General features: G+C 35.6%; 1 protein-coding gene across 13 annotated transcripts; it reads right to left on the reverse strand.

Annotated features, from left to right (window-relative positions):
- Nucleotides 1-425: 425 nt before the first annotated feature.
- Nucleotides 426-25,438, reverse strand: LOC18440208 (guanylyl cyclase 1). Of its 13 annotated transcripts, none has more exons than XR_002281961.2 (11): nucleotides 24,851-25,438; nucleotides 17,936-18,254; nucleotides 17,681-17,805; nucleotides 13,207-13,318; nucleotides 11,486-11,560; nucleotides 9,716-9,893; nucleotides 9,187-9,270; nucleotides 6,929-6,993; nucleotides 6,464-6,536; nucleotides 2,875-2,950; nucleotides 426-654 (listed from the first exon to the last, which is right to left on the reverse strand). XR_002281961.2 is itself a non-coding variant. In XM_088873404.1 (11 exons), the coding sequence occupies exons 6-11, from the start codon at nucleotides 11,500-11,502 to the stop codon at nucleotides 595-597; spliced, it is 375 nt and encodes a 124-aa protein (XP_088729530.1). In that variant the 5' UTR covers nucleotides 11,503-11,560; nucleotides 13,207-13,318; nucleotides 17,681-17,805; nucleotides 17,936-18,254; nucleotides 18,426-18,597; nucleotides 24,851-25,334; the 3' UTR covers nucleotides 426-594. The 13 variants fall into 13 exon arrangements, 9 of the variants coding, with proteins under 9 accessions (XP_088729530.1, XP_088729525.1, XP_011625587.1 ...); XM_088873404.1 differs by lacking the exon at nucleotides 9,716-9,893 and adding an exon at nucleotides 18,426-18,597 and having other exon boundaries at nucleotides 24,851-25,334; XM_088873399.1 differs by lacking the exon at nucleotides 9,716-9,893 and adding an exon at nucleotides 18,426-18,597 and having other exon boundaries at nucleotides 9,187-9,275; nucleotides 24,851-25,334.
- Between the last annotated feature and the right edge of the window lie 1,966 nt (nucleotides 25,439-27,404).

Below are 27,404 nucleotides of genomic sequence, written 5' to 3' on the forward strand. Positions count from 1 at the left end.
CTTTTACATGCTTATTATGCACATGGATCAGCCATTCTTCTAAGCCAAAGAGCAGGGTCCAGATCCCAATTCCCAATCCAACCTTTTATATTTCTTAAAAAAAAAAAAAAAGATACCCAACTCTTTACATCTAGCAAAAGCTCAGTAATACTTTCACCTCAAAAAGCACCATGAAAGTGGACTTCAAAAGCCACGAGTATTCTAATGAGATAATTGAACAACAGATAATATAATGATAACAACAGTTTCATACGTGTCAACCTACTGCATTCCAAGGGAAATTCTCACCCAGGAAAAGGAAGCTACCGAATACATGTACCATATCTTATCTTTTTATTTGTTCTGTCCTTGGGTTTTCTTAGTGAGGGGCACCTGAAATCTCCATTATAGAAAACTAGGTGTCGTGTCATGTGCCTGGAGGTAAATGGGATAAATAGAAATTCCATGTCAATAATCAATAAGTGATATAATACATGTATACAGCTACATAACACCATAGATATATGAATGCCTTAGGGAAACATGGGGACCAAGATCTTGCAAAAATGTCCCCGAAAGAATTGAATACAGGACAATTAGAGTGAGTTTACAAATTCATCCACTAGGGCAGATTATTGATGCTTCTTCTCCCCCCTCTTCCTTGTCTAATAAGATCTGCACCAAACCATTAGAGAATCTGAATGTTCAGCCCTTGTTTAATTTTCCAAAGATTAAGCTTTCATGTAACTATAACACATACATAGACCAAAACTAAACAAGTAAAAAAATCTAAAAGAGCAAAAAAAAAAAAAAGAGAGGAAAGGAACTCACTCATCCTTCAGATATCTTAAAGATGCAGAACTCTACCCAAAATCTCTGGTATGATGTTCCAAGAAATTTAAGGATGGAAGTGAAGAAAAAAAGAACAAGAAGTTTGATTTGATTATTGAATCTTTGATTTCATTTTGGAAATCAGTTACTAAAAACAGACAATGAGACGTTCTATAAAGAATTATGAAACCAGTCCAAGCTGAATCATAGATATTCCTATGAAAATCGGTCTAGAAAATTGTGCAAGTGCGGTACCACAATACTAATAACCTCATATGGTTTTCAACTATTACGACATCATCTATTTCAGATCAGGAACACCAGGGATGACTTGTGTAATGGCAGTATCAGTACACGCCATAGGATCCAGATGCGAAGAATAAGAGTAATATAATAAGATGTGATGAACTATGGTCAGACTCAGATATTGATTATATGGAGGCAATACAAAATGGACTATTGCATGATAACACTCAATTTAGATGGTTCCAAGTTGAGGTCCATGACAAAGGTCCGCTGAGTGTTATTGAAGTTGACCTCCACTTTAGTAATCCATTGGATGGACTGGACATTAGATCCCATTATACCAGAACTTAGATTTCAGTATTTCAAAAATAAAAGAATCCTTTGTAAGTGGCTTTTCAACTTTTTTATGGGGTTTGTCTTGAATTTGAGACTTGTCCTACTGATTTACTGCATTGGATTCTATATTCCTATCAAATGTGTAGATCCCAGTGGTTAAGGTTCATGCAGGGGAGACTCAGTTTCTAAGAGTGCACAAATCTTGTCCTATGTGCATGAGATGGAATATTACTGTATTGCCCTCAGAAATAAGAGGTTTTGACAAAAAACCCATCACCATTCGAGTAATAAATGACAAATGATATTTAACAAAGAGGGTAATATTGTCTCTCTGTAGCAAAACTATGAACCTGCAGTGATCAATTAGTTCATATAATTATTCATAAAGAAAAAGCATATACGATTAGCCTCAATATTTCACCCTTTGACAGGCTATAAATGCAATGGAACATTAAAGATACCCTAATAATGTGTTTAAATACAATAACAAAAATGAAAACAAAAATCCATGTACAGGCAAATTGCAGTCCAAGCATCTAACAGTCTTTAATAGTATGAAACTTCTTTCTATTGTTTATTCAAAGAATTAAGAATAGATCCACAGTCTAGGTCAAAAAAGCATAAAGTCTCTTAACTAAATAAGTGAGAAAATTGTACATAAGGTTCCATAAGAATATTGAGGTTTATTAGCTGTTAATGGTGTTGATAGAAACAGGCACATATATATCTTTACCATATCTGAGTCTAGTAATACTAGGAGTAGGAATGAGGAATTAGTTAGCAACCTATGATGGATGGTCAAGAAGTACTTAAAAGAAATTACTTTTCCATATCTTGGATCATAATCCATGAGAATGGAGAGACTAAAGAAGATACCACACATAGAATTAAAGCTGATTGGACTAAGTGGAGATGTGCTTCCGGAGTCTTATGTGATCGTCACATACTGATGAAACTGAAGAGGAAGTTCTATAGGATGGCTATAAGACAGGCCATGCTTTATGAGATGGAATGTTGGGCGATCAAGAAATAACATATCCATAAAATGAGTGTAGCTGAGATGAGGATGTTGAGATGGATGAGTGACAAGACAAGAAAGGATAGAATTCATAATGAATACCTCTGATGGAACTTAGGGATGACTCCAATAGGTGACAAGATGAGTGAACATAGACTTAGGTGGTTTGGCCGACCTAGAACAATACCGCTTAGGAGGGGCGATTTGGTTCAAGTAGAAGGCTCTAAAAGGGCAAGGGGAAGGCCTAAAAGGACATGGATGAAAGAATGAGAAGAGAAGAGATATGTTGACTTAGGATCTGACTGAGGATGTAGCCTTGATTGAGTGGAATGACAGAACATGATTCGTCTAGCTGACTCTTAATAGTTGGGATAAGGCTCAGATGATGATGATTATTTGAGTTGACTTCGGCAAGCACTACCAAAGAGATTGAAATAGCTCATACAGAAAGGTGTAAGATTTACCAAGAGAATGTCCTCATCAGTACCAAAGGACTTGCGAGCTTCTTCGAGGCACTCCAAGGAGACCCGCTCATATTTCCTACAAAAGATCCCAACACATTTATGTAACAAGAGAAACAAAATTATCCTTACATCTTGATAGAATATAATAAGAGGTCAATATAGGATGAGTGTCATATGCCATAAGATCTTAGAGAATCACATGCAACATTTCTCCTATGAAATACAAAGATTCCACTCAGATTCAATAAAACATATCTCACATCAATACTGAGGAGAATTATTTTTACTATTAAAGACAACACAAACACTTGATTTAGGGATATAGCTTTTGACAAAGCAACTTCTGGGTCAGAATTAGCCCATACATGCTCTGGATGCAACATGCAAGTAGAAGCTAGAGAGAAATGACATCAAATAAAAGTGAAGAGAAAGGGTGGTTATACTTGTGATGAATATGATCCTTCACATGGGAAGTGGGAACCTGATAAAAGTAAGAATCCAGCTCTTTGAAACAAGTATCTCCTTAAATAGTAGACTTTAAACAAATTTAGAGCAGAGAGCCTTTAATAATAAATAGAGAGCACAACAAAATACCTAAAACCTATCAGGTACTAACAATAGATCTATTAACAATAAAGCGTTACAAAGATGCCAGCCTAGAGAAGTTTAATGGAACCCCAGATTCAGGGTCCTCCCATTCCACAGAATAGAGCTCCTCTAAAATCTCCAATCCAATAACATGGAAACACACACAAAGCAGTACCTTCTCGTGACCTAGCCAAAGCAGAGGCCTCAACATCCTCAAAGTGCAAAAAAACAAAAAACAAAAAAACAAGAGCATTTTTTGGGACTTTTATAAGTCATCCCATGGAGTGGCACTAATCTCTTTAAAAATATACTAATCTCAGATACTACTTTGGCACTGAAGTATTGTGATCTCACTATTAACTAGTGAATATAACCAATAAACATACTTTGTACTAAAAAAATTATCGTTTCATGTCCGAATAGACTAAAAAGAGCAGATTATGTGGAAATTTTAATATACTATAAGAAACTATCAACACACACTTGTTGCATTACAGCATGTTAGCACATCCTGTCCTGTGTCTATTGAATTGGACAGTGAAGGAGGCTGGGACCACCCTTTTAGGAGTGTAGACAAACACTAAACCCACCATCAAGACCATAGGACATACTGTAACCATTAAAACCATAGGACATACTGTAATAATAGACTGTGCAAAAACAATTGAATCATCACCATCCATCCATGATTAAATGGTGTTGAAATTAGTCTAAAATTTTTCATATTTGAAATGTATAAGACGATAGATAATCCTTTAAGATGCGCATCTTAGTTAATCTTTGCTTTTGATCTCATGCCATTTGCGCTTCTCCAAACCTTGAAAAAAAAAAGTACAAGCAGTATCCAACTTCCAAGGAGAATTATAGAATTCTCCACAACAACAGGACGTCCCTAAGATCTGTCTCCATCTCTTTAATTGATCCATCATGCAGCCTATGAATTTTGGATACATCTCCTCAACTCGAAAGGAGAAGAGAGGAAGAGAGAGAAAGTTATTATTACTACTGTAGAAAATAAATTTAAGCAAAGTTGCCTATTGGATCGTGCTCTGAAAATTTATTTAATTCCTTTCAAACGATAGAGATGGATGGATTATGTAGGAGACGAGCCAATTTAGGAGAGAGGATAGAGGAAGGATAGAAACATATTGGAGTGCAAAGATGGAGCCATTCGATATAGGAAAGAATCGATTTAAATTATCTAAATTAGTATGAGACATATATCAGAATAGAAATGACTTCTATATTAGAGAGCAGATATGGTAAGGAAGGAACAACCCTAGATAAAGAGAAAATCATTAACATGAAGGAATAAAACCAATTTAAATTTATCCATACAGGCAATAGATATGTATTAATACAGGAATAAGATATGTACTTGTATTCATCTAAATGGCAAGTAGGAAATTCCTGACCTAAATTTAGGCCAATGTGTCTTCATTCTTACCCTAAACTCTCCCTCTCAATAGGTATACTACCTTAAACTCTCTCTCTCAATAGGTATACTACCTTAAACTATCTATCTCAATAGCTTCTCTTTCTAGCTGAATGACATGTGTCCTACCCTTAACTTTGGCTTAATATAGGTAGAATAGATGCATCTACCATAAGCCTGGAGTCTCATTTCTCTAGTTGCTCCACTGGAGAAGAAGGCCAAGGACATCCAATTTGAGTTGAAATATGAGATACTTAACACAGAGGGCTAATGTGTCCTTGGTCCTACACTATGTACGCAACTGATTGACACTAGGCACAGTTTGGTGTCTGAATATGATTCATACAGAGAATGCAAGTACATGGCACTAGCTAACATATGGCCTTACATCTTTACATTGTCTTAGAATGGTTCACAGAATTTTCACTACCTAAGATCCGCCACAAGTCATGAGCTACTCATGTCATCTTTCACCATCCTGAACATGATAATTGATGTTGATTATGATCATGTAGGTTTCCTGGCACCAGAATATCTACCACTACAATTATTGATACATGCTTTATTTCTTGGAAGTGCAAAAGTAGCGTCATTGTTTCTAAATTCAGTGTTGAGGCAGAGTATCTTCTATGCTGTCTTTTAATTACAATAGTTTAGATTCTGGCTTTTATCCAAGACATGAGCTTGCACCTTACCTCTCTAACACCCCTTGTTGATAATGAATCATATCAAATTGCCTTGCATCCCAAAGTCCACTAAGGTGGGTCGCTTTGTTTATGAAATGCTTCCAAACGAATTATCCTCGGATATCAACAGAGCAACAAAAGAAAAAGAAAATTGATTACCAAGGCCAGGACCTTGTGACCATTGCATCTAGGCAAAAAATCTGCCATATCAACATAACAGAGTGTTTGGGGTCCTAGTGCATCCAGTGCATTGCTCATTATATACAGTATATGCATTGAGAGGATGGCTGTGTAACTATATCCAGCATACAGGTCTTATGGGGATATTGCTAATTGAGCTCCATTCACCAAAATAGTATCATTGACAGAAGCCAAAAGATTTCCTTCTCCTGCAGGAGTCTACTATCCATTTACTCCCACAGGCAAAATACATGCTAGAGATACTTTTTAGCCAAATTTTGGGGATGTAATCTCTACAATCCATAGAATAATCTCAGCTAAAAAAGTTTCAGAGAAAATGTAGCTATGAGAAACATTATTCTCGTATTTCAAATTCACCGTGTTCTGTCTCAACAGTCATAAATTCATAATGTTATTATAGATAACCTGATACACAACTATTGTTCTTATTTTGGTAAGTGCAACAAGTTGCACTTATTTAGACAAACATGCTGGGGCAAGAGCAAAATTTTTTTGGAGCAAAAATATAGGAATAATTGTAGGGAGAGAGAAAAAAACAGTTACCACAAAACAGAATCCGAACATGTAAAATATTAGAGAGCATCTTTGCAATCACCATTCTGCATCCTAATATTATTAACAGAAAGGGACTACTAAAGAAGGTTTTATCTCATAAGAAGAATAGACGGTAAAATGTTACCTAGAGCTGGCTGGGTCTCTTATCTCAAATTCATTTGTATCCGCATCATAGCCACAGATCACCACAAAATGGCCTAAATGCACAGAAACTTACAACTTAGATGGTCTCCATTAGCAGAAACACAGTCCCTCTTTGCAGAATGTTTACTTAAAAAGTTATGTAAAAGGTAGCAACTTGATTTGTTATAAGCAATGTAACATGTTCCATTCACTTGAGACATTACCCCATTGCTTTGGGAATTATGTGTCTCAGTAGTTCAATAAGTTTGGCTGAGAACAACCAAAATGCAACAACAATGATAATGCATCTGAATTCCAATATATACTCCCAAATGCAAAATACTGAATCAAGTAAAAGCAATTAGTCACAATACCAAATGACAAAATTGATCACTGGCTGGGGCATGCCCAGTAATGATTTGGAAGCTATATATAAATGCATCCAAGGAAACAAAATCATTTGAACCTGTGTAGCCAGAGGTTCCACCATAAATTTCTGGGAGACAGATTTCCTCCAGCCAAGGACGACAACTGCAGTTAATAAATTGATAAGATCAGCAACAAATTTATGTAAACATTTGCCAAAATATAGAAAGGGCCGTAACCCGGTGCTGGTCCCGCCTAAGCAGGATCCCGGGAGGGGTGGGCTGGAAGCGGTCCTAACCTTTGGCTTATAGACAAAGTGGCTGCTCTCAGGACTTGAACCCGCGCTCTTGCGCTGGCTACCCAAGCCTTTTACCGTCACACCAAGTGACCTTATTTGCAGAAATATTTAATATATAATGTATGAATCAAGTAAAAGTGCACCCCAGTAAGTAGCTGCTGTGAGACCAATTTCACCAAGATAATTTGACTCTTCAGATGAAGCTTTAAGATTAGGAGATAGCGAGTTCATGATTTGGTTCTTGGTACGTCATGTTCTAAAGTTGAAGCCCTTCACTCCAGTGCCTGTTTTGCTACTATTAAATATCATTGGTACCTTCTTTAGATCTACAATGTTAAAACTGCCAACACTGAGATCTCTCTGAGATCGACCATTCAGATTTTTGGGGTCCATCTGAGTTTTGTTCTTGCTTAGGATCTGAATACTATGTTACACTCACTTACTGATGAATTTTCAAGCTATATTACATCTATTTTCACCCCAATTAGATTGGTTGAATACACCATTGTCAATATGAATGTCGGGAAAACAAAATAAGAGAAATAAGACATTGTCATGAATTGGTACTACATGGATAAAAAATAGAATGTGGCTGGAAGAATAAATCATAAATAATAAAAAAGGAGGGAAAAATAAGATAAGAATGATAAGAACAAATATTAATATTCATATCTGATTTTTTTTCATACTTGAGGAATTTCATGCAATAGCTACAACTAAATACAATCCTGAAGTCCAAATTTCAAATCCAGATTCATGGGGAGAAATATTTATTGCCATACAAGATTATCTTAATCAAATGGTATTTTCTTTCAATCTTAATGAATGCATACCCCTCAAAAAAATAGTCTACTTGACCTAAAGATAGAAATAATGTTGAAACTACTTGAAATTTGCAAGCTTCCGACGCAATAAGTACTACTATGGATCGCATTATTCTTATCGCATTGTCAACTGGCCAGCATGTTCCTCTCACTAAGCATTTGACCAGCAGTATTAACACCTGTTTTCAACTTCACGTCTTTGATTCTGTATTTTAGGTCCCATTTCCTTTCTAGGATGGGTTGGAACCTGATTATTAAGCTACAAAATTTTAGGTCCCATTTCCTTCCTAGGATAGGTTTGAATCTGATTATTAAGCTACAAAACGCACATACAAAACGCACTCCATGGGCTATTCTGATCCTTAAAAGGTCTATAGATTCTCTGATCCAACTCATACAGGTTTTTTAACTTTTTTTTGTCACTGTGTACGCAAAGGTATGTATTTAGAGTCTATTTGCATTTTTGCACTATAGGGTCTCTAATGCAATTATTGAGTTGTATATAAGCTATCTTGGCTAAATGCCTAACTTAGTGAAATCATTTTATGATCAATTTCTGCGATTGACAAAAATATCTGAAATATGCATTGTCGAACACATCACAAAGCACAGACCCTTAACAAATACAGTCCAAAACCTACACAATCCTTCACCAAGCATCAGTTTTTGTTGAGTTTGCACCCGTGTATCAAGTTAGAAGCATACTGGCGAGTGAATGTATATATGTGTATAATGAACAAAAATACTACATAAGGAGACTTGTGGTCCTTAATGTGCAACAAGAATGATAAAGAAACACACAGTCAAGCCAAAGTTCCCAAAGAGCTAACTAGGGAACTAAAACATAAAAAGAAAACTACTACAAAAGCATAAAGATTTACAGAAAAAGCACATAGTAGAACTGAAAATTAATCCAGTACTTAGTCACATAAATACTAAAAAGTCGCTCATAGTTTTCTTTTCTAGCTAATAAATAACAGAAAAAACAACTCGAACGTGCACAGAAATCATGCATGAATCAACAGAAACTCAATGAATTGATAAAGCTCAACCAAATTAAGTTTATCTTAATTGCAACAACTAGCAACCCATCTACATATTAATCTTATTAATGGAGAAAACAATAACTAAACCATGAACCATGCAAAGTACGTTTCTATTATCAAAATAAAGAGCTTGAAAAAGAAAAAGTATATTATTTCAATATATGCATCAATACACCAGCAAAACAAATACCTTAACTTGTGCTTGTCAACCAATGCAACAGCAACAAATTTCCCTGATAATATCAAGACTGAAATTTCTTCACCTCCAATGGACCTACACTATAAGTCAAAGAGAAGTATGTGAACTATACCAAATATGGCTTGCATAAATTCTATAAAAGAATAAAACATGAACTTCTCTCTCACTGTGTGTGTGCATGTGGTATACAAACTAAACCAAATGAATACTCATTAATTATTTTAATGCTTAACCCCTCTCAAATGCCAAATTTAATGATATTAGAGTATGCCAAACTTAATAAGCTTCAGCATAGGTCACATTTGGATAAATATATGACTATATACTGATAATGTTGGGAAATGCGTCAGGCAAACAATTTCCAGCTAACCATGCATTAAAGAGCATATAACTATAACCAGCAAGTACTTGGTCTTATATAAGTGTTACAACACAAGACTACACAAACAATTGTACATTTAACCTTAAATAGATCATCAATGTGGAACTTAGAGGCTTGAGTAACACAGCCTCTGACAACCTTGCGATAAATGCAGCAACAATGTGCCCACCCACACCCCAGCTTTCCCTGAAACTTCACTTCTATACAATGCAGGAAAAATCGAACCCGAACGGTTAACCTGACATGGGCCCAGAAGCGGTTCAACCAGCCTAACCGGAAAACTAGCCTGGTTCGACCGTTCTAACCGGGCAAGTCCCTGGCGATCAAACAAGTATTAAAAAATTAGAAAAAACAAAAAATCTAATAAAATATGAAAAGTATATTTAAAAAATGATTAAACAAAACATATCCAAATGCAATTGAAAATTAATGAAAAAATGGATTTTAAAGAACCGATTAGTGCACAGGTGTATTTTTGAAATTTTCCAAAAAAGATGGAAAAATGTTAAACTAAGTATTAATGGCCAAAACAATTTTCAATCTTTGTCATAATGATTAAAAATATTAAAAAATGCATTACAAACATAATCCTTTATTTTTTGGGATTTTATATACTTTTTTAAAAAAAAAATTAAAAATACCCAGCCGGTTACCAAAACCGGCTGAAACTGGAACCGGCCTCCTGTTCCGATCTAATCAGGCAGTTACTGGTTAGATCACCCGATTTTTCCTTCAATGCTTCTATATGCCCTTCCAACTTCTTGGAAACCACAAATCATAACTCACATTGTATACCTATGCAGTAATACAACTGTTGAAAACCCCAGACATATCTTAGCATCCTAGATTTTGTTGCCCAGAATCAAGACTTTATAACCTCCACAACTCCACCACATGCTTCATCTACCACTAGGAAGGTCTTAATTTGCCCACCAGTAGAGGGGACTCTGCATACCCTTTTCATAGTCTCGAGCACTGAACTCACATATCAGACAAAGACCCTGTGCTCTGTGTTCTTCTTACACCTATTCCAGAATACAGCATGCCTCACTTTTAGAGTGAAACTAGAATAACAAAGCATCATAATTGGCACTTTCACACAGTCACACCCTCTTCTCCCCTCATCTTGAAGCATAGCAATCCCAGACAACACACTTATGCCAAAGAAGCCTCTAGGTTCCTCAGGTATCCAAAGCTCCAGCCTCCTAAATTCTCTCATGCTTAACTCTCTCTCCTTTCAGAACTCAATGGGCCTCTCAGCAATTCCAACCTTTCAATCAGAACTATGTCCCGCTGAATACATGGCAAGCCAACACCACAATCTCAGCATATATATCTATGAAATAAAAAAAAGAGTCTGAACGGGAACACTAATATCAAAAGTGAAAAAGCCCCAAGATTCAAGGATCCACGCTATAAAACATTACGACACCCACCTCATCAAACTCCATGCTTAATTAATCATCATTTTAAATTGACAACGATATTACAAAACATAGGTGCATAGAAGAAGGGGACAAAATATATCTAAAAGAATGATACTAATATAGAAAGATACATAAGAAAATAAACACTTTTTGAGTTGAAAATACGAGTCGTCATTGGATCATCAATCTGGCAAAGAGATGTCGATGTTCTTTTTGTATTATCAGCTGCAAAGAGATATATCTTGTGAAGCCATCACAACAGAAAGTGAAAATTTACAGTCAGTCTATAGAATCACGTTTTTAATCTTAAATCAAACTTCAAAGTTCTCATGCAACTTCTTATAAATCTCATGAAAATCTACTATTGTAGTTCATTAGATGGATCCAAACAGCTTCTAGTTAGTAAAATATTCGAAATTGCTATTATTGCTCAACATCAGCTTTTCATTCTGCAATATCCATGGTACACAGGAAAAATTACTTGTATGTTAATGCCATTCTCTAGTGCAACCTGGAATTGTCCATTCACACGTCTTATGTCATCTGGTAAGTTATCCTGCATGTGTTCAAAGACCAGTGTGAGTAGATTATATAAATATATAACATTTTATGGTAACTACACACTGGAAAGGCAATGCACCAACCAAATAAACACTCTTTTGTAAAAGTAATACAGAAACATGTTAAAAACAGTATGAGTAATGCATGTGCATATGGACTCGTCTCATAAATCATTAAGAAACAACGAAAGACAAGATCAGAAACATATCAAACAAATCACAATAGAGAACCATGTAGTGAGCAAAGCAGAATCTTTTTATAGTTCTCGTTTATTGAGAAAATAAAATTGTGAGAAAAATAATTATAAGTCCAGAAGATAGTAGAGAACTATTGAAATGAGATGAGCATTAGAATTATCCAATTGCTAGGTGAAACAATAGAAGTTCAGGTAATTAATTTTGACCCAAACGTCTTTTTATGAGAAATTTTAACCCAAGAAATCCCATAAGGTCCTCAACAGGGATAGTCCTACTGGTGTCAAAGTCTATAGCTATTAGAGCTAGAAAGCTTACAAGTAATAAACCCCCTTAACATATGGGGGCATGGGCAACTAGGGCTACCAACACACTGTTGGAATAACTAGGCGATCTAACCGCTAACCGCTCGGTTAGATCGGAACCGGTCAATGGCCGGTTCCAATTTTGAGCGGTTTTGGTGATCGACCGGAATTTAAAAAACAAATTTTCAAAAAATTATATAAATTCCCAAAAACAAGGAATTTGGTTTGTAATGCATTTTTTAATATTCTTTACATTATGGTAAAGATTAAAAATTGTTTTGGCCATTAATACTCACTATAATTCAAAAATCGATTCGTTAAAATCCATTTTTTTCATTAATTTTCAACTTCATTTGAATTTGTTTTGTTTTAATCATTCTTTATATGCTTTTCATATTTTAGTAAAAAAAAATAGTATCTTTTTTATTTTTTCAACACTTATTTGACCGCCTAGGACTTGCCCTATTAGAACAATCGAATCGGCCGATTGACTGGTTAGGCCGGTTAAACCGCTTCCTGGCCCATGTCCGATTAACAGCTCTGGTTCGATTTTGCAAACACTGCTCCAACTAGATTGAACCAAACAGCTAAAAAAACTAGGCCTTTTGGATTTCCTTCAGCCAAAGAGAGCTCACTAGATCACGCAAACATGCACGCACGCACACACACATGCATGCACAATCACACGCTTGCATTTGTGTGCGCACACACACACGCATGGACACATATAACCTATATAACCCATTTAGGACAGCTACATGGCACCCAAAGTTTATATGCAATCCTAAAATTCATGTGGCATTTGTTGGTTCTCTGGCATTTATAGTCTCTAGAAAAATGAAGCTAAATACCACCATCACAAATATAAATATGCAAGAACTAAGTTGCAGTAATATTTCAGAAAGACGGGACATGAAAAATATGATGACCTTGTTAGGCAAATAATTTTGAACCGACCACTTTAACCTAAAAGGAATATGGAGTATGGACAACAAATGCCGCATACTGCATGAATAAAAGATGCCACATCTACTTGAATTCAGGAATGGAAAAATGTAATCCCAGGTGAACAGTATTCCCTTATTCAAAATCTCAAAAGAAACAATGCAAATTTCATCTTCATGGGATGAATAAATTCGCACCTGATAGAAGGACTCCACTGCATAATTTGGATTAGCTCCAAGAGTAACCGTGAGGAAGAAAAATTTAACAGAAAACTTATGCAATAAGTGTGCCAGATCAACAGTCCAAACACTGCAAAGCAAAAATTACACTCATTAATAACTTCTCAAAAAATTATATATATACACACACACATTGATGAAATACATCAATATTTAATCAAATGATGGTACCCAAATGGCATCAAGACTCAAAAGGAAATAAGAGTGCATATGCATAAATAAACAACAATCCATATTCCCCAGGGATTAAGAAAAGCAAAGGAATATGGTAAGAGCTAAAAGAAAAATTCCCGTTAACCCAAAAAAAAATACATTAGGGAATAGGCACAACTGGCCAATAGCATGGGTGCAGTCTCTAACTACTTGTCCAAAAAACCCGTAGTTCCAAGATTTCCCAACTTGGTGGCAATCCTGATGATCCCAAACTCCTGGAGCAGGACCTTGGGTGGATCTTGCTCCCATATTAGGGAAACATGATCTCAATCCCTTAGGTGCCTCTTGGATTCCTAGAAAAACATTGTCTAAAAAAATATATTTCCTGCAAAATACATTTCGCAAAAAAGAATTCCTATAAAATAATTTTTTGTGTTTGAATAGCATCTGGATGTGCCCACCCAGGAATTCCCTAAACTTCAATATATTGGAACCTCAAATTGATTATTATTAAGCGAAATTGCATCTAAATTAGTGGTGAAAGATCATCAAGCAAAAACCCAATGACCTTATTGAGTCTAAGGTCAAGGTATATGAGACTAGGGGTGGGAAATGGGTCAGGTCGACCCCACCAGGTCTGAATCTCGACCCAGACAATGGACCTGAAGGGTCCAGGTGTTGTTCCACTTGACCTTGGCCCGATCCGGGTCTGGGTTAGGTTCAGGATTGGAGCCTATCAGTTCAGGTCCAGATTGGGGCGTGGTCAACCTGACCTGACCATGTATATAAAAGACACGTACAAATAATATTTAATTATACAGTATAAAATATATAAAATAAATTTCTATATATCTTTTTATTTCTAGACCCGACCCGATCCGACAAGTTGGGTCACGGTCTAAGTAGGACCTTGTCAGGTTGGGCTCAACCAACCCATTTACAGCCTACGAGAGAGAGAGAGAGAGTTTTGGGTAAGTAGGTTTCCGCACCATGATGGAAAACGAGTATGGAAAAATATTCTTTTGGGTGAAGGCATGGAAATAGATTTCTCTATTTGAGGCTCAAATAGAGAATACTATTTCTATAGAAAAAAATTTAGTCCTATGTTCCAAGTATTGAAAATAGACAATTTCCCTAAAAAACATTTTCTGGTAATCATTTTCCAAGGATACAAACGGCCCCTTAGGGATCAGTGGATATAAATCATATTCATGTTATATTGATCTCTTATAAGGAAAACAAGTGTAAATGCATGTCCATCAAAAAAAGAAATAATTATATTGCAAAATCATGTTATATATATTTTCAAATAGAAGAGATGCTTTGACCATATGATCTTGGACCTGTAGAATTTATCATACAATCCAAACAACTTGGGATCAAGATCCCTAAATTCAGGGTGTATGAACATTGATCCCGACTGTAGGGAGCTTCTAACCTATCATGGTCACTTGCTTCCATGCCCGATCTCAATATCTTTGGATTAGACAATCCATAAACTGTTTCACCTCCATAGGCTCGTGACTCATGAGAAGAATAACAAATTACCGACACCCAATATTTTTCTTTGGCCTCCACAGGCTCGACACATGAAAAAAACACGTAACCAATGTTCAAGAAGGTGGATTTGGCCACCTAGGCGGGTACCCAAATACTTGGGCGGCCTGTAAAAACAGGAGAGGGGAAGTAAGAGGAGCAGGGGTGGAGGTCTGGGGTCTCTAGGCCCTTGAAGGATGATATTTTGTGGGGTTCTATTGATTGCTAAACCCCCATGATTCTGTGCATAGAACATCGATCTTTTTTCCAAAGAGTAATGCTTTATAGTTCTTTGTGTGTATTATTTTATTGTGCAGTTAAACATACATGGCTTTGAATTGTGAAATTGGATGACCAAAAGTCTCAAAATATTAAATGAATGAAAAATTGCCCAAGAGTTATGTCAATTTCCCATTACAACTCACATAAATGAAAAGATGAAAAACAATCCATATAGACAATAACCAAATTGAAAGAACAACAAATCAATACCTAACATTCATAAATATCACAAAACCCAAACCAAGAAATGAAATACAGCACCCTCTCAAAACACAATCGAACTTGGTTTGAACCAGTGACCTTTGGCTGCCGAAAGACCTCTTTTGCAACCATTTCAAGTTTCAAAAAGTACTTGACTGGATACTATTCAATTTTGCAAGAAAGTGGTCTGAATTTTTCCCGTCAAGAAAGCCACAAGTTCTTGTTTTTTGGGGTGTTTTCAAGCTCCAAATCAACACAAATAAGATTTCGGCAGCTAAAATCCCCCCCTCTTTTTTTAGGGGAAAAATGACAATTTTTAGCCTTGGTCGAGGACCTTTTTTCTGCCCTTGACCAAGTTGTATCCTCAGGCCCCCCATGTGACGCAATGGCACCTAGGTGAGCACCCAGACACATAACCGAATAGGGCCCCGCCTAGGCCCTATTTAGTGCGGTTGGACCCCAGGATCACCTAGGCAGCCACGCGGCCGAATTTTTCATCATTGTACATTACAAACATCTATCATATTTACAACCAAGACCAGTGTTTAAAAAATCGTCAGTTCAGATCGGAATCCCCCAGTCGGACCCAAGAATCATCGAGGACTGTCACAGTTCCCTGACAGTATTGGGAACCGAGCAGTTCTCACTAAAACTGACTGATTTTGTCAGGAACCTAAGGATCTGACTGAATCGCCTGCTGCCTACTTTTTTATTTTTTTATAATTTTTTTTTAGATTCCAAAATCCATCTCCAAAAAAGATTTTGGAGAGAATCCTCATTTAAACAAGTGAATCGGCCGACTCATAGAAACCTTGTCCTTAATAAAATGTGTCATTCAACATCCAGAAATAGAGTATCCAGGTAAAAACAAAGATACTGCTCACTGACTTCTACGTAAATCAATCATAATCTCATATAGAAGGATGACTTACCTTCTTGTGATCTATTTCTTATTAAAGACCCAATTTTAGAAACAAGATAAAAATAACTCATATTGACGTCTTTTGCTAAAAACTTTGCTTGCTGGATGCTAGGTCCCATAATCATTGTGAATGATGCCAGCGACATCGAATATCCTAGGTGAAATGTCACCCTCTGGGTCTTTTTGTTTCAGCATTCCAACTCAAGTGGTTGAAGAAATGAGGACAAGATACGCATATCAGGCAGCATGTCAATATAATGGAAGCCTAAAATTTCTCATAGTAAGCCATTTTATCTTCAGGGATTGAAAATGAAGGTTTCACAATAGCTAGCGGTCAAAAAAAATTTAGTTTGTCTGGAGTTGGTCAAATAGCCAGACAAGGAAGGCGCACCTTTCTATAAATTTGTAATAGAAAATTCTGCTGATGATATGGAATCAGCTTGTTTCTCTGTTGGGGTTTTAATCCATATTCATCATGGCATGAGGAAAATTCATCCAGAAAGCATTTATCAGTTTAATTTTGACTTTCCACATCTCAATAATAAAGCCATCTTCTGGTTTTCACTAACAGTGAGGAATTTATGGAAAAATAAAAAATAAAAGCACATTAGTATGTAGCTGAGAATTATTGATGCCATCATGCCAAAATAAGGAAGAGATATTCCAGCAACCAGATCGGCAGATCCAAACGATAATGATAATCCAAACAGAGGAATTTGATAGAAGTGTTTTTGGGGTAAGTGGAACTAGTTATAAATAGCAAAACAAGCTCTGCAACAGTCAGAAAAACATAGAGAAACAAGTAATTGGGGAAGGTGTATTATAATCTAATTGGTTATGGAAAACTGTAGTCTATACTTATTGGATAATCACTGTCTACTGAAGTGCTGGATGATGAGGGAGAAAGAACCGTCCTTGTGACCATATATTGTTCTGTTGGATATTATTTTCTCTCCATCGTTGTCCATCACTTCACAGATGACCTAATTGACTATGATGACCCAGGAGTATAGGATACTTTCCCAGAATAATACTTGAGGCAATTGATAAGCAACAAAATCACTGTTTACCAGGAGTAATTTTGTTTGTAATGATTAAGGAAACATTATGAAGCACAATATATCAATTTACACTGGAAGCATCATATCATTTAGCGCAAATGGATTTTTCACTTGCTAGTTTGAAATCATCCCCAGTTGTATAACTCCAAGATGTATTGTCATGAGTAGTAAAATGCCCTGAGCAGATTCCAAACTAAATATATCTGAAAAGATCATTTGATGCCAAAATTCATAATAATTGACAGCATATTATTCTAAAGAAACCAAGAAAAATAACCTTGTTGTGCAACATAACTTTTCCAAACAAGGGATGTCACCACAGTCAATGCCAAGAGTTTTCAATACCATCAAGACACAAGCAAGCCCACAATCCCAAGTAGAAAGTTGCTGTATATGTGGCACCTGAAAGGATTGGCAAGCCTTAATAACAAACAATATGCAACTGGTGGAATGAAACAGGCATTCCACAGGCTAAGTACAGTAAAAATAAGATGAATATCCAAGGAAATGAAAAGTTACTTGTACAACTCACTTCAACAAAGTGTGAGCGAGGCAAGTTGGTTTTGCAGCTTATTGATGAAAAAAAGGGGACTTCAACCAGGTAAGAAAAGTCCCATCCATCAGTCTCCATCCTGAAAGGCATGTCTGTCTTATCTAGTAGTTTTGCAATAGGTGAAGGGCCTATATGTCATACATCCATTACCCAGGACATGTGCTGTAAGCCAAAAATCTCCATCCATTTATTTTAGCAAAAATGCATCGCCTCCATATAGGATTCTTATTCTGTGTCTTCCAAAAGTAATATCTCCCATAATCAATCAAATTTTATGATAATTACTGATACAAGTCAACTGCACAATAACAAAAAGGAATCACATGGTTTGGTTGCATTCAAATTCACGCAGATGGACTTTATAAAAGTTCAATGAGCATAAAAGCCAAATAGAAGATAATAGGATGGAAATATGCATATCAACGAAAATAAGTATGCTTGAGTCAATTGATCAACTAGGAATACGTACACAGCAATGAATCAGAAGCGCATACAGTGTTCCTTCTTGATAAGCAACAATGAAATAGAAAGTAAACAAAGAAGTACTGTATAGGATATGTGAATCAGGTATTCTCTATGACATGCCAAGTTTTGATTTGCCCGCAGGCTCTTAGCCTAGGAAACGTCCAGCACAACTGTTGCTAGAGAAAGAAGACGGACAATTGAATTCAATAATCTATTAGAACAGATAAACCCCATCAAATGGAGGAAAAGGAACACTGCACTAAAAGAAAGATTCAAGAAGTATCCAAAAAGACTTCAAGGAATGAGTATGTGCTATATTTCTTGACATTAACAAATGCTAACCTACAGCAGGCTATGTAAAAATAAAGTTACCATAATAAAATACCCTAGACACAAGTATAGCCTCTGGTATGAGTCTATACATATAGAGAATGAAATTCAAAATATGCGGTTATGCCCTATTACAAAATGCTTTGCTACTCAGAACATGGCTTAGCATGGCAAATTCCCATTATGAGAATCATGGCAATTACACCTTCCATTTTCTTAACTGTATCCCACCCAAAAACAATTGTATTGCGATAACAACACTCAATACCCACTTAGGGGCTCAATATGAGCACCAAAATCAATTGCTCGAGCATGTCCTATATAAAAGTATGGCCCAAATAACATAAGGAAATATGGAAAACATGTCCAATTAAAAGATTTCAACCATAATGATATCAATGAGACTCTAATCCACAAATAGGCTAAATTGTCCAAGTACCATTAACAAAGTTCAAACTTCAAGCACACACTTCATCATCACTAGAGCAATGTTTCTCCTCAAGGAATCATTGAAGTGGGGATTAAAAACAATGCCAAATATCCTGAAAACTTCACATTATAATGCAATAACAATGTTGGCGATGAGGCCATATGTCCTATTCTATAGGAGTTCCTAAGTTTAAGATAAGTCATGTGACCTTATTGTGTTCCTATTATCTAACAAACTACATCCTATTTTTATGGGGTGTGCAGCTTTTTTGGTTTGGAGAAGATCTTTCACTTTGTTTTTTTGAAAGTTGCAAAAAGAAAGGGATAGCTATTTGTCCTTGGGTGGGTGTTCTAGAGAGAGAAAGACCATATTTTAGGGCTTGAGAGAGAGCTTGAAAATCCTTTGTATTCTCCATGCTTACATGGTGTTTTTTTGATTAGTGGAAGAAAGCTTTGTTGACCTGTGGACGTGGGCAATTTGCCAAACTACGTAAATCTTCGTGTCTCTCTTCTTTTAATTTTCTGCACTATTTTTCTTTCCTTTTATTTTTCCCAAACTTTGGTTTTTATCCTCTACAATTGATATCAAAGCCTTAGGGTTTAAGATCCTTGCTGGGTGCAAGGTTTGTACAGATCACAAATCTTTGAAGATGGTTGGAGGAAGTTCAACCATATATGAAATTCCAAAATTTGATGGTTCAGAATTCTCAACCTTGAAATTAAAGATGCATGCAATGTAGGTGTAAGATGGTTGTTTAGTGACTTTAAAAGGCAGAGAAAATAAACCTGCAAAGATGGATGATGAGGAATTTGATAAGAAAGATGAATTGGCTAGGGCATATATATCTTTTTGGTACTTGATGAGTCCATTTTATTCAATGAATCCTACTACCGTTAAAGATTTACGGGACAGGCTTAAAAATACTTATGAAGGTAAGTCTCTTCCTAATAATTTTTTTCTTTGCCAGCACCTTGGATACTGCATCTTTGCAAGGGTACTTAAATGAGTTTAATGCCTTGATTAGCAAGTTGATGTCACTAGATATAAAAATTGATAAAGAAGATAAAGCAGCTACATTACTTTGTTCTATGTCGATATCATGGGATGAACTGATTATGAATCTCAATAGTGTGAAATCTCTTGAATTTGCTTTCGTTGTTTCAACACTTCAGACAGAGGGATCTTGGCGAAAGTCTAGTCAGGATTCCTCTAGGAATGTGTTCGTAGCATGGAGTAGATCAATGGAGAGAACTACAGGAAGAGATCAATCAAGATCCAAATCAAGGGGGCATAAGAAAGTAAAGTGCTGGAGCTATGGAAAATTAGGCCATGTGAAGAAAGATTGTAAGGCACAAAAAGCGAATCAAGAAACCTCTAAATCTGGTTCTCATGAGAAACCTAGTTCAAGTCAATATCGAGAAAATCTAGTAGAAGCAATTGAGTTTTTTGAAGATGGAGAAGTTTTGTTTGTGGATAGGGAAGAAGTTTTGCAGTATTGGCTATTTGATTCAGGTGTATCCTTTCACATGACTCCACATAAGGATTGGTTTTATAGGTACCAACCATGTAATGGAAGTATTGTTTACATGGGAAATAATGACTCGTGTAAAATAGTGGGGGTTGAAAATGTGAAAATAAAGATGTTGCATGAAGTAACATGCATAATCCCGGGTGTCAGACATGATCCATGTCTCAGAAGGAGTCTCTTATCTTTGGAAAATTTTGATGAGCAAGGTTTCAAGTTTACATGTGAAAATAGATGTCCAAAAATTTCAAAGGGAGCACTAGTGGTTGCCAAAGGTGAGTTAGCAGGCAATTTGTATGGACTTGTTGGAGAAACAGTTTTGGGATAGGTCGATACTGCAGAAGTGGACTCCGTCATGACATGGCATACGCGTTTGGGTCACATGAGCAAGGGTGGACTCAAGGTAATCCTCGATAAAAACCTCATCCCTGGTTTAAAATCTTTAATTTAGCTTTTTGTAAGTGATGCTTATTTGGAAAGCATAGCAAATTGCACTTTGCTTTATCCACCACTAAAAGTAAAGATTTTTTGAAATTGATTCATTCGGACAGATGAGAATCACCTATTATTTCTATGGCGGTGCTGCATATTGTCACTTTTATTGATGATTTTTCAAGAGAAGTGAGGGTTTCTTTATATGCTGAAAAAGAAATTAGTTGTTTTCAGTTGTTTAAAAAAGTTTAAGGCCTTGGTAGAAAATCAGAAAGGCAAGAGCATCAAGTGTCTAAGAACTAATAATAGGAGAGAATTTTGTTTTGATTAATTTAGTAACTTTTGTAGTGAACATGGTATTGCTAGGCAGTTGGCATTTTTTTTTTTGAGAATAGACAATTCCTAAAACACCTCAACAAATGGAGTTGTTGAGAGGATGAATCATATCATTTGAGCAGTGATTTTGGGCAGAACCATTTTTTAAAGCTTGTTTCCTAATTAATAGGTCTCCCAATTCAGCTATTGACTACAAGACACCAAAAGATATTTGGACAGGTAAGCATGTTGATTATTCTTTCTTTCGTGTTTTTGGCTGTGATGCATATTGTCTTATTCCAAAGGAGAAAAGAACTAAGACACATAATTCAAAAATGTATTTTTTTGGCTATGTTGATGGTACAAAGGGGTACAGATTGTGGAATTCTACTGACCACAAGATTTTAGTTAGCCGAGATGTTATTCTCCATAAAAATTCAATGCAAAAAAAGAAAGATTAACTAGATGTAAAATCGGTTGAGGTGGAATGCACCCATGAGAACTAGCGAGATAGTAGTCAGAACCAAGCTTGAAAAATATTTAGGTGGTGTTGAACTAAGAAGATCTAATAAACCTAAAAAGGCTCATGTGAGGTTTAACGATTATGGCTTGTCTTATGATTGCCTAACAGAAGAGGGTGAGCTTGTTTCTTTCTTAAGGCAAGTGAGGTCGATGAAGCCGGTCAATGGAAAGCATCCATAGAAGAAGAGATGAAAGCCCTATGGAAAAATAAAACATGAGACGTAGTCGAATTGCTAGAAGGGCGACAGGCAATTGGTTGCAGATGAGTGTTCAAGAAGAAGAAAGTTCCTGATGATGATATTAAACGGTACAGAGCTCGATTGATTGTGAAAGGTTATGCTCATAAATTAGGTATTGATTTTAATGATATTTTTTCTCTTGTTGTGCGTATGTCCACTATTATAGTTGTTTTGGCTATGACTGATGTTCTAGATTTAGAGTTGGAACAATTAGATGTGAAAACTGCATTTTTGCATGGTGATTTAAAAGAATAAATTTATATGACCTAACCTGAGGGTTTTATTGAGGAAAGTAAAGAGAATTTGGTTTATAAGCTCAAAAAATTGTTGTATTGGTTGAAACAAGTGCTGAGGTGTTCGTACAAACGATTTGACTCTTTCATGTTAAGCTTGAATTTTCATAGATGTTAAGCAAACCATGGTGCTTATTTTTGTGGTTATGGTGATGGAAGCTTTATTATCTTGTTATTGTATGTCGGTGACATGAATGTTGTATGACTAAATAAAAAGAATATTGCAACACTTAAAGCTCAGAGCCATTAATAGAATTCTTGGATGAGCGTACTTAGAGATAGGAAGAACATGAAAATATGATTAAGTCATAAGAGTTATATAGAGAGGGTTCTGCAACGCTTCAATATGCAAAATGTTAAACTAGTTAGTACCCCATTTCCTGTACATATAGAGTTGTCTTCGAAACAATGCCCTAGCACCAAAGCAAAGGAGACACAGATGTCTCGAGTACCATATTCATCGGCAAAAAGGAGCCTCATGTTTGCTATAATCAACACCATACATGACATAGCATAAGCAGTGGGCGTTGTGAGCGGACATATGACAAATCTTAGCCATGATTACTGGACTGTTGTGAAGTGGATCCTTCGCTATTTGAAGGAAACTTATAGTGTTGGTATTTGTTACAATGAGATAAATTTGAAAGCCACCAGTTATATTGATGCAAATTTTGCAGGTGACTTGGATAAAAGAAGGCCTATACTGTGTATGTTTTTCTTTGGGATGTGGTGCAATTAGTTGGTTATCAAGTTTGCAGTGTATGGTGGCTTTGTCTTTGTACAAAGGTTGAGTATATGCCACTTACTCATAAATCTAAAGAAGCAATTTAGCTAAATAGGTTATTTAGTGAGCTCCAAGTTGTGCAAGAGGGGATACTGCTTTATTGTGATAACTAGAGTGCTTTGTTTTTAGCAAGGAATCCAGCCTTCCAAGACAAGACTAAAAATACTGATGTTAAGTATTACTTTGTTCATGACGTGGTAGAAGATAGAAGAATTTTATTGCAATAAATTCATACTGATGACAATCCGGCGGATATGTTAACTAAGCCCATTGGGAAGGGAAAGTTCACTTGGTGCAAGACTTCCTTGGGGCATGTGGTTACTTGATGATTAATAATTGGTGGGCAACAATCTTGGCCAACTTCCTATTCTATAAGAGTTCCTAAGTTTAAGGGAAGTTATATGACCTTTCTTGTGTTCCTATTATATAGGAAACTACACCCTATTTTTAAGGGGTGTGAAGCTTTTTTGTTTTGGAGAAGATCACGTTAAATCCTATGGGAAGATATAGAATTGCCTCAAGTGGATATGTCTTCGGTTTCTCTTTATAAAAAGTTTAGTGCTTGGGTGGGTGTTCTGGACAGAAAAATACCATGCTTTAGGGCTTGAGAGAGAGCTTCAAAAACCTCTGTATTCCCCAAACTTGCATAGTGTTTTTCAAATTAGTGGAAGAGAACTTTGCTGCCCTGTGGACGTATGCAATTTGTTGGACTACATAAATCTATGTGTAAATTTTCTTTTAATTCTCTGCACTATTTTTCTTTCCCTTTATTTTTCCCAAACTTTGGCTTTTATACTCTACAAACAATGGTTCAAGAACACAAGTAAAACCCTTCAGAGTTGCTCTAGATAAATCAGTTAGAACACCAAACTTTTATCTAGTTAACAACATGAATCCCGTAGACAAAACAACCTAAAACCTAATTTCTCCCCCGAAACTGAACTAAGGCAAACTAAAAATGTCCAATAATAGATAAAAGATAAAACAGATGAAACACATTCAACACGAATGCCATCTCTGCATCATTCAGGTTCAAGAGATTCACAGAATGAAGTTTAACAACATAAATGATTCCAAATACTTCACAATCTCATTATTATGATTTATGTAATATCCCTCAGCCTTTCTCGAGACCAAATAAAGAAAAAAAAAAAAAGGATTGAAATTAGATTGGAACAATCCTTCACACATATAACAGATTAGGGCAAGAGTACCATAAACCACAATCTCAAAGCAAATAAAGAAACTGACAGAGCAAAAAAAAAATTCATTGAGATTAATAGGAGAAAAAAAAAAAAAAGCCTCACCTGATCAGCGACTTCTCAATATTTGCTTATTATTGGCAATGAATAGAGAGGACAAACTATTCGTTTAATTAAATTTAGCCCCTTCGCCTAATGAACACTTATCCTATTTCTTACAAGGCTCGTATTAACACAATACATCTCAATTTACACTTCAAAATCTTGAGATTTCTCTGATCAATTATACTTTAGCGCGTACTGTAAATTGAGAGAGAGAAAATTTTCATATATATTTCAAATTTAGAGAGTGTGTACCTTCAAGGATCTGGAGAACTTCAGAGCACCAAATATCTGGATAATCAAAAAGCTTAAAGTTAAAAGGTTAGTTGCTTTATAAACCTGCAATCTTATTTGGTGGGAAGAGTTAACCGCCTTTTTTTTAATTATGAGGCTTCAAGTCCAAAATTGTAGTTAATGAGGGAATGTCAGTTGGCTTTGGTATAAAAATATACGGGAAAATTGCATTAAAAACCCCAAAAATCAATTTACGCCACTTAATTTTTCCAGCAACTTCCCCCCAAAACTATTTTTGCTAACAAATAACGCCCAATACTTCTTGACGAAAATATCCTCATTTATCTAACAATTCATTTTTCCCCTATCCAACCACTCATTTTCGCTGCACAAGGCGGTCAGGCCATTATGTGCTGGAATGGGTGGTCCGGTATTTCATATGACGGTACGGGAATTACGCTATTGAAAAAATCGGTAGTTCGGCCTTTTGAAAAATCGGGTCGCTGTTTTGAAATAGCGGTTCTCCATTTTGAAGGGCAGTCCGATGTTTTGAAGTGGCGATATGGCATTTTGAATGGGCACAGTTCAGCCTTTTCAAATGAGCTGTTCGGCATGGTACAAGTGCACTCCGCCGTTTACTTATATTACAATTCAAAAATGATTTGTTTTGTACGGATGGGGTATTTTCGTTAAAACAATAAACTTTTTGTATACGGGGTATTTGCTAGGTAACATAATTTTTAGGAGAAAAGTTGCTTAAAAAAAAAATTAAATTAAATGGATAAATTGATTAGAAAGTTTATTTTGAAAGATTTTATACAATTTTCCCAAAATATAAACCCAACTCCCGGTCGCATAAGCCTACGCCTGCAATAGCAATATGTACAGTTACTCCCTCGGGCAAAAATGGGTAGATCTCTCACGCATGAATTTCCATATAGAAGTCACCTAGTATTTCAAAAAAAGCTGAATTTTAAATTTGGGATTGTAAATAATTAGATCATTTACCTTTAGTATAAGGAGGTCACGATTATTTATGACCATCTGATGTGATATCTAATAGTGTGTCACAAAGTTCGAAAATAATTCTCTCGAATTTAAAACTTGATCAATGAAATAAATGCAGCCACTCAATTTCACAACCTAGATCAAGATTAATTGTGACCACCATGTACCAAAAACAAATAATCTCATTATATACTTTCCTTTTAAGTTTTTTATATGATATAAGTATCCATAAATTGGAAGGTCCAATTCAAGCTTCAAAATTAGATTGTTATTTCTATAAACATATCGACATGGTTTTAAAATTTGAAACATTTGGATAGGAATTTTCCAATTTGGATAAGGAACTAGTGATGATGAAACCAACTCCAAGTCATAAATGGAACTAGTCGACCGGTCGTTTCTGCCAGGTTTTTTTTTTTTCTTTTTTTTTATTGATCAATTATTGCCATAGAGAATCAGTAGGATCCCAATCCAAATCGGTGTTTTACTGATCCATACTAAATTCTTGGATTGTCGGTCCACCCAACCGATTTAGATTTTCCAACGTCATAACACTCTCTTCTAGAGGACTCGTGTGATGCACCATACTTTAGTATGAGATTGATACCTTATGTAAACTCTTTCCTGTACAGTCAGGGAAAGTATATAATGAGATCATTTACCTCTGGTACAAGATGGTCATAATTAATCTTGACCATTGGATGTGAAATTGGGTGGTTGCATTCATTTCATAATGAATATCCATGCAAAACGCCCTTCATTTAAAAATATGTTTTTAAGATGTTAGAATCATTATGTTTTGGACCCGATTTTTATGCGACCAAGCTGCATATGTAAAAATGCAATCCTCTTAATATATATATATTTTTAGATGGATTTTAAGACTTAATTTTTAAGGACATGTAATATCTAATATGGAGATCATGAATATGAAAAAATAAATAATCTTAAGAACTACAAATAATCATTATAGTAAGAAAACATTTGGACTGTTTGTTTCCATTGTTTTTAGATGGAACACGTACTTACATCCATCTTTAAGATGGATGCTTTACTCTTTTTTGATCGCATATGTAGAAATACCATCTAGCTCGCACGAAATAATTTTCCTTTTGTTTTTTATAAAAAAACAAATTATTCATGTGTTGAATCACTCTTGCTTTTTTAGAAAACATATGATGAGACCCTTTACTTTTGATACAAGGTGATCACATTAATATTGACCATTGGATATGAAATTGGGTGGCTACAATTAGTCCATTGACTAAGCTTAGACTTCAAAATATATTTTTTTAAAATTTGTGACACATCAAAGCTATCAAATTCCACATCAAATGGTTGTAAGTAATTATGACCACTTTGCATCAAAGGTCGATGGTCTCATTGTATACAATCTCTTACAAAAAATATCATATTCAATCCATTGAAAAAAGTGCAGTAGCTCCCATAGGAACATACTATAAAACCATTTACTATTGGTACAAGAAAGTCAATATCACTATTAGCCATTGGATGAAAAAATCTGACGTTTTAAATGTGGCAGAACATTTGAAATTTTTTATTTTGG

Source organism: Amborella trichopoda, chromosome 8 (genome assembly GCF_054954075.1).
Source record: "Amborella trichopoda isolate Santa Cruz 75 chromosome 8, AtrichopodaSantaCruz75HAP2 v2.0, whole genome shotgun sequence".
Taxonomy (NCBI): Eukaryota; Viridiplantae; Streptophyta; class Magnoliopsida; order Amborellales; family Amborellaceae; genus Amborella; species Amborella trichopoda.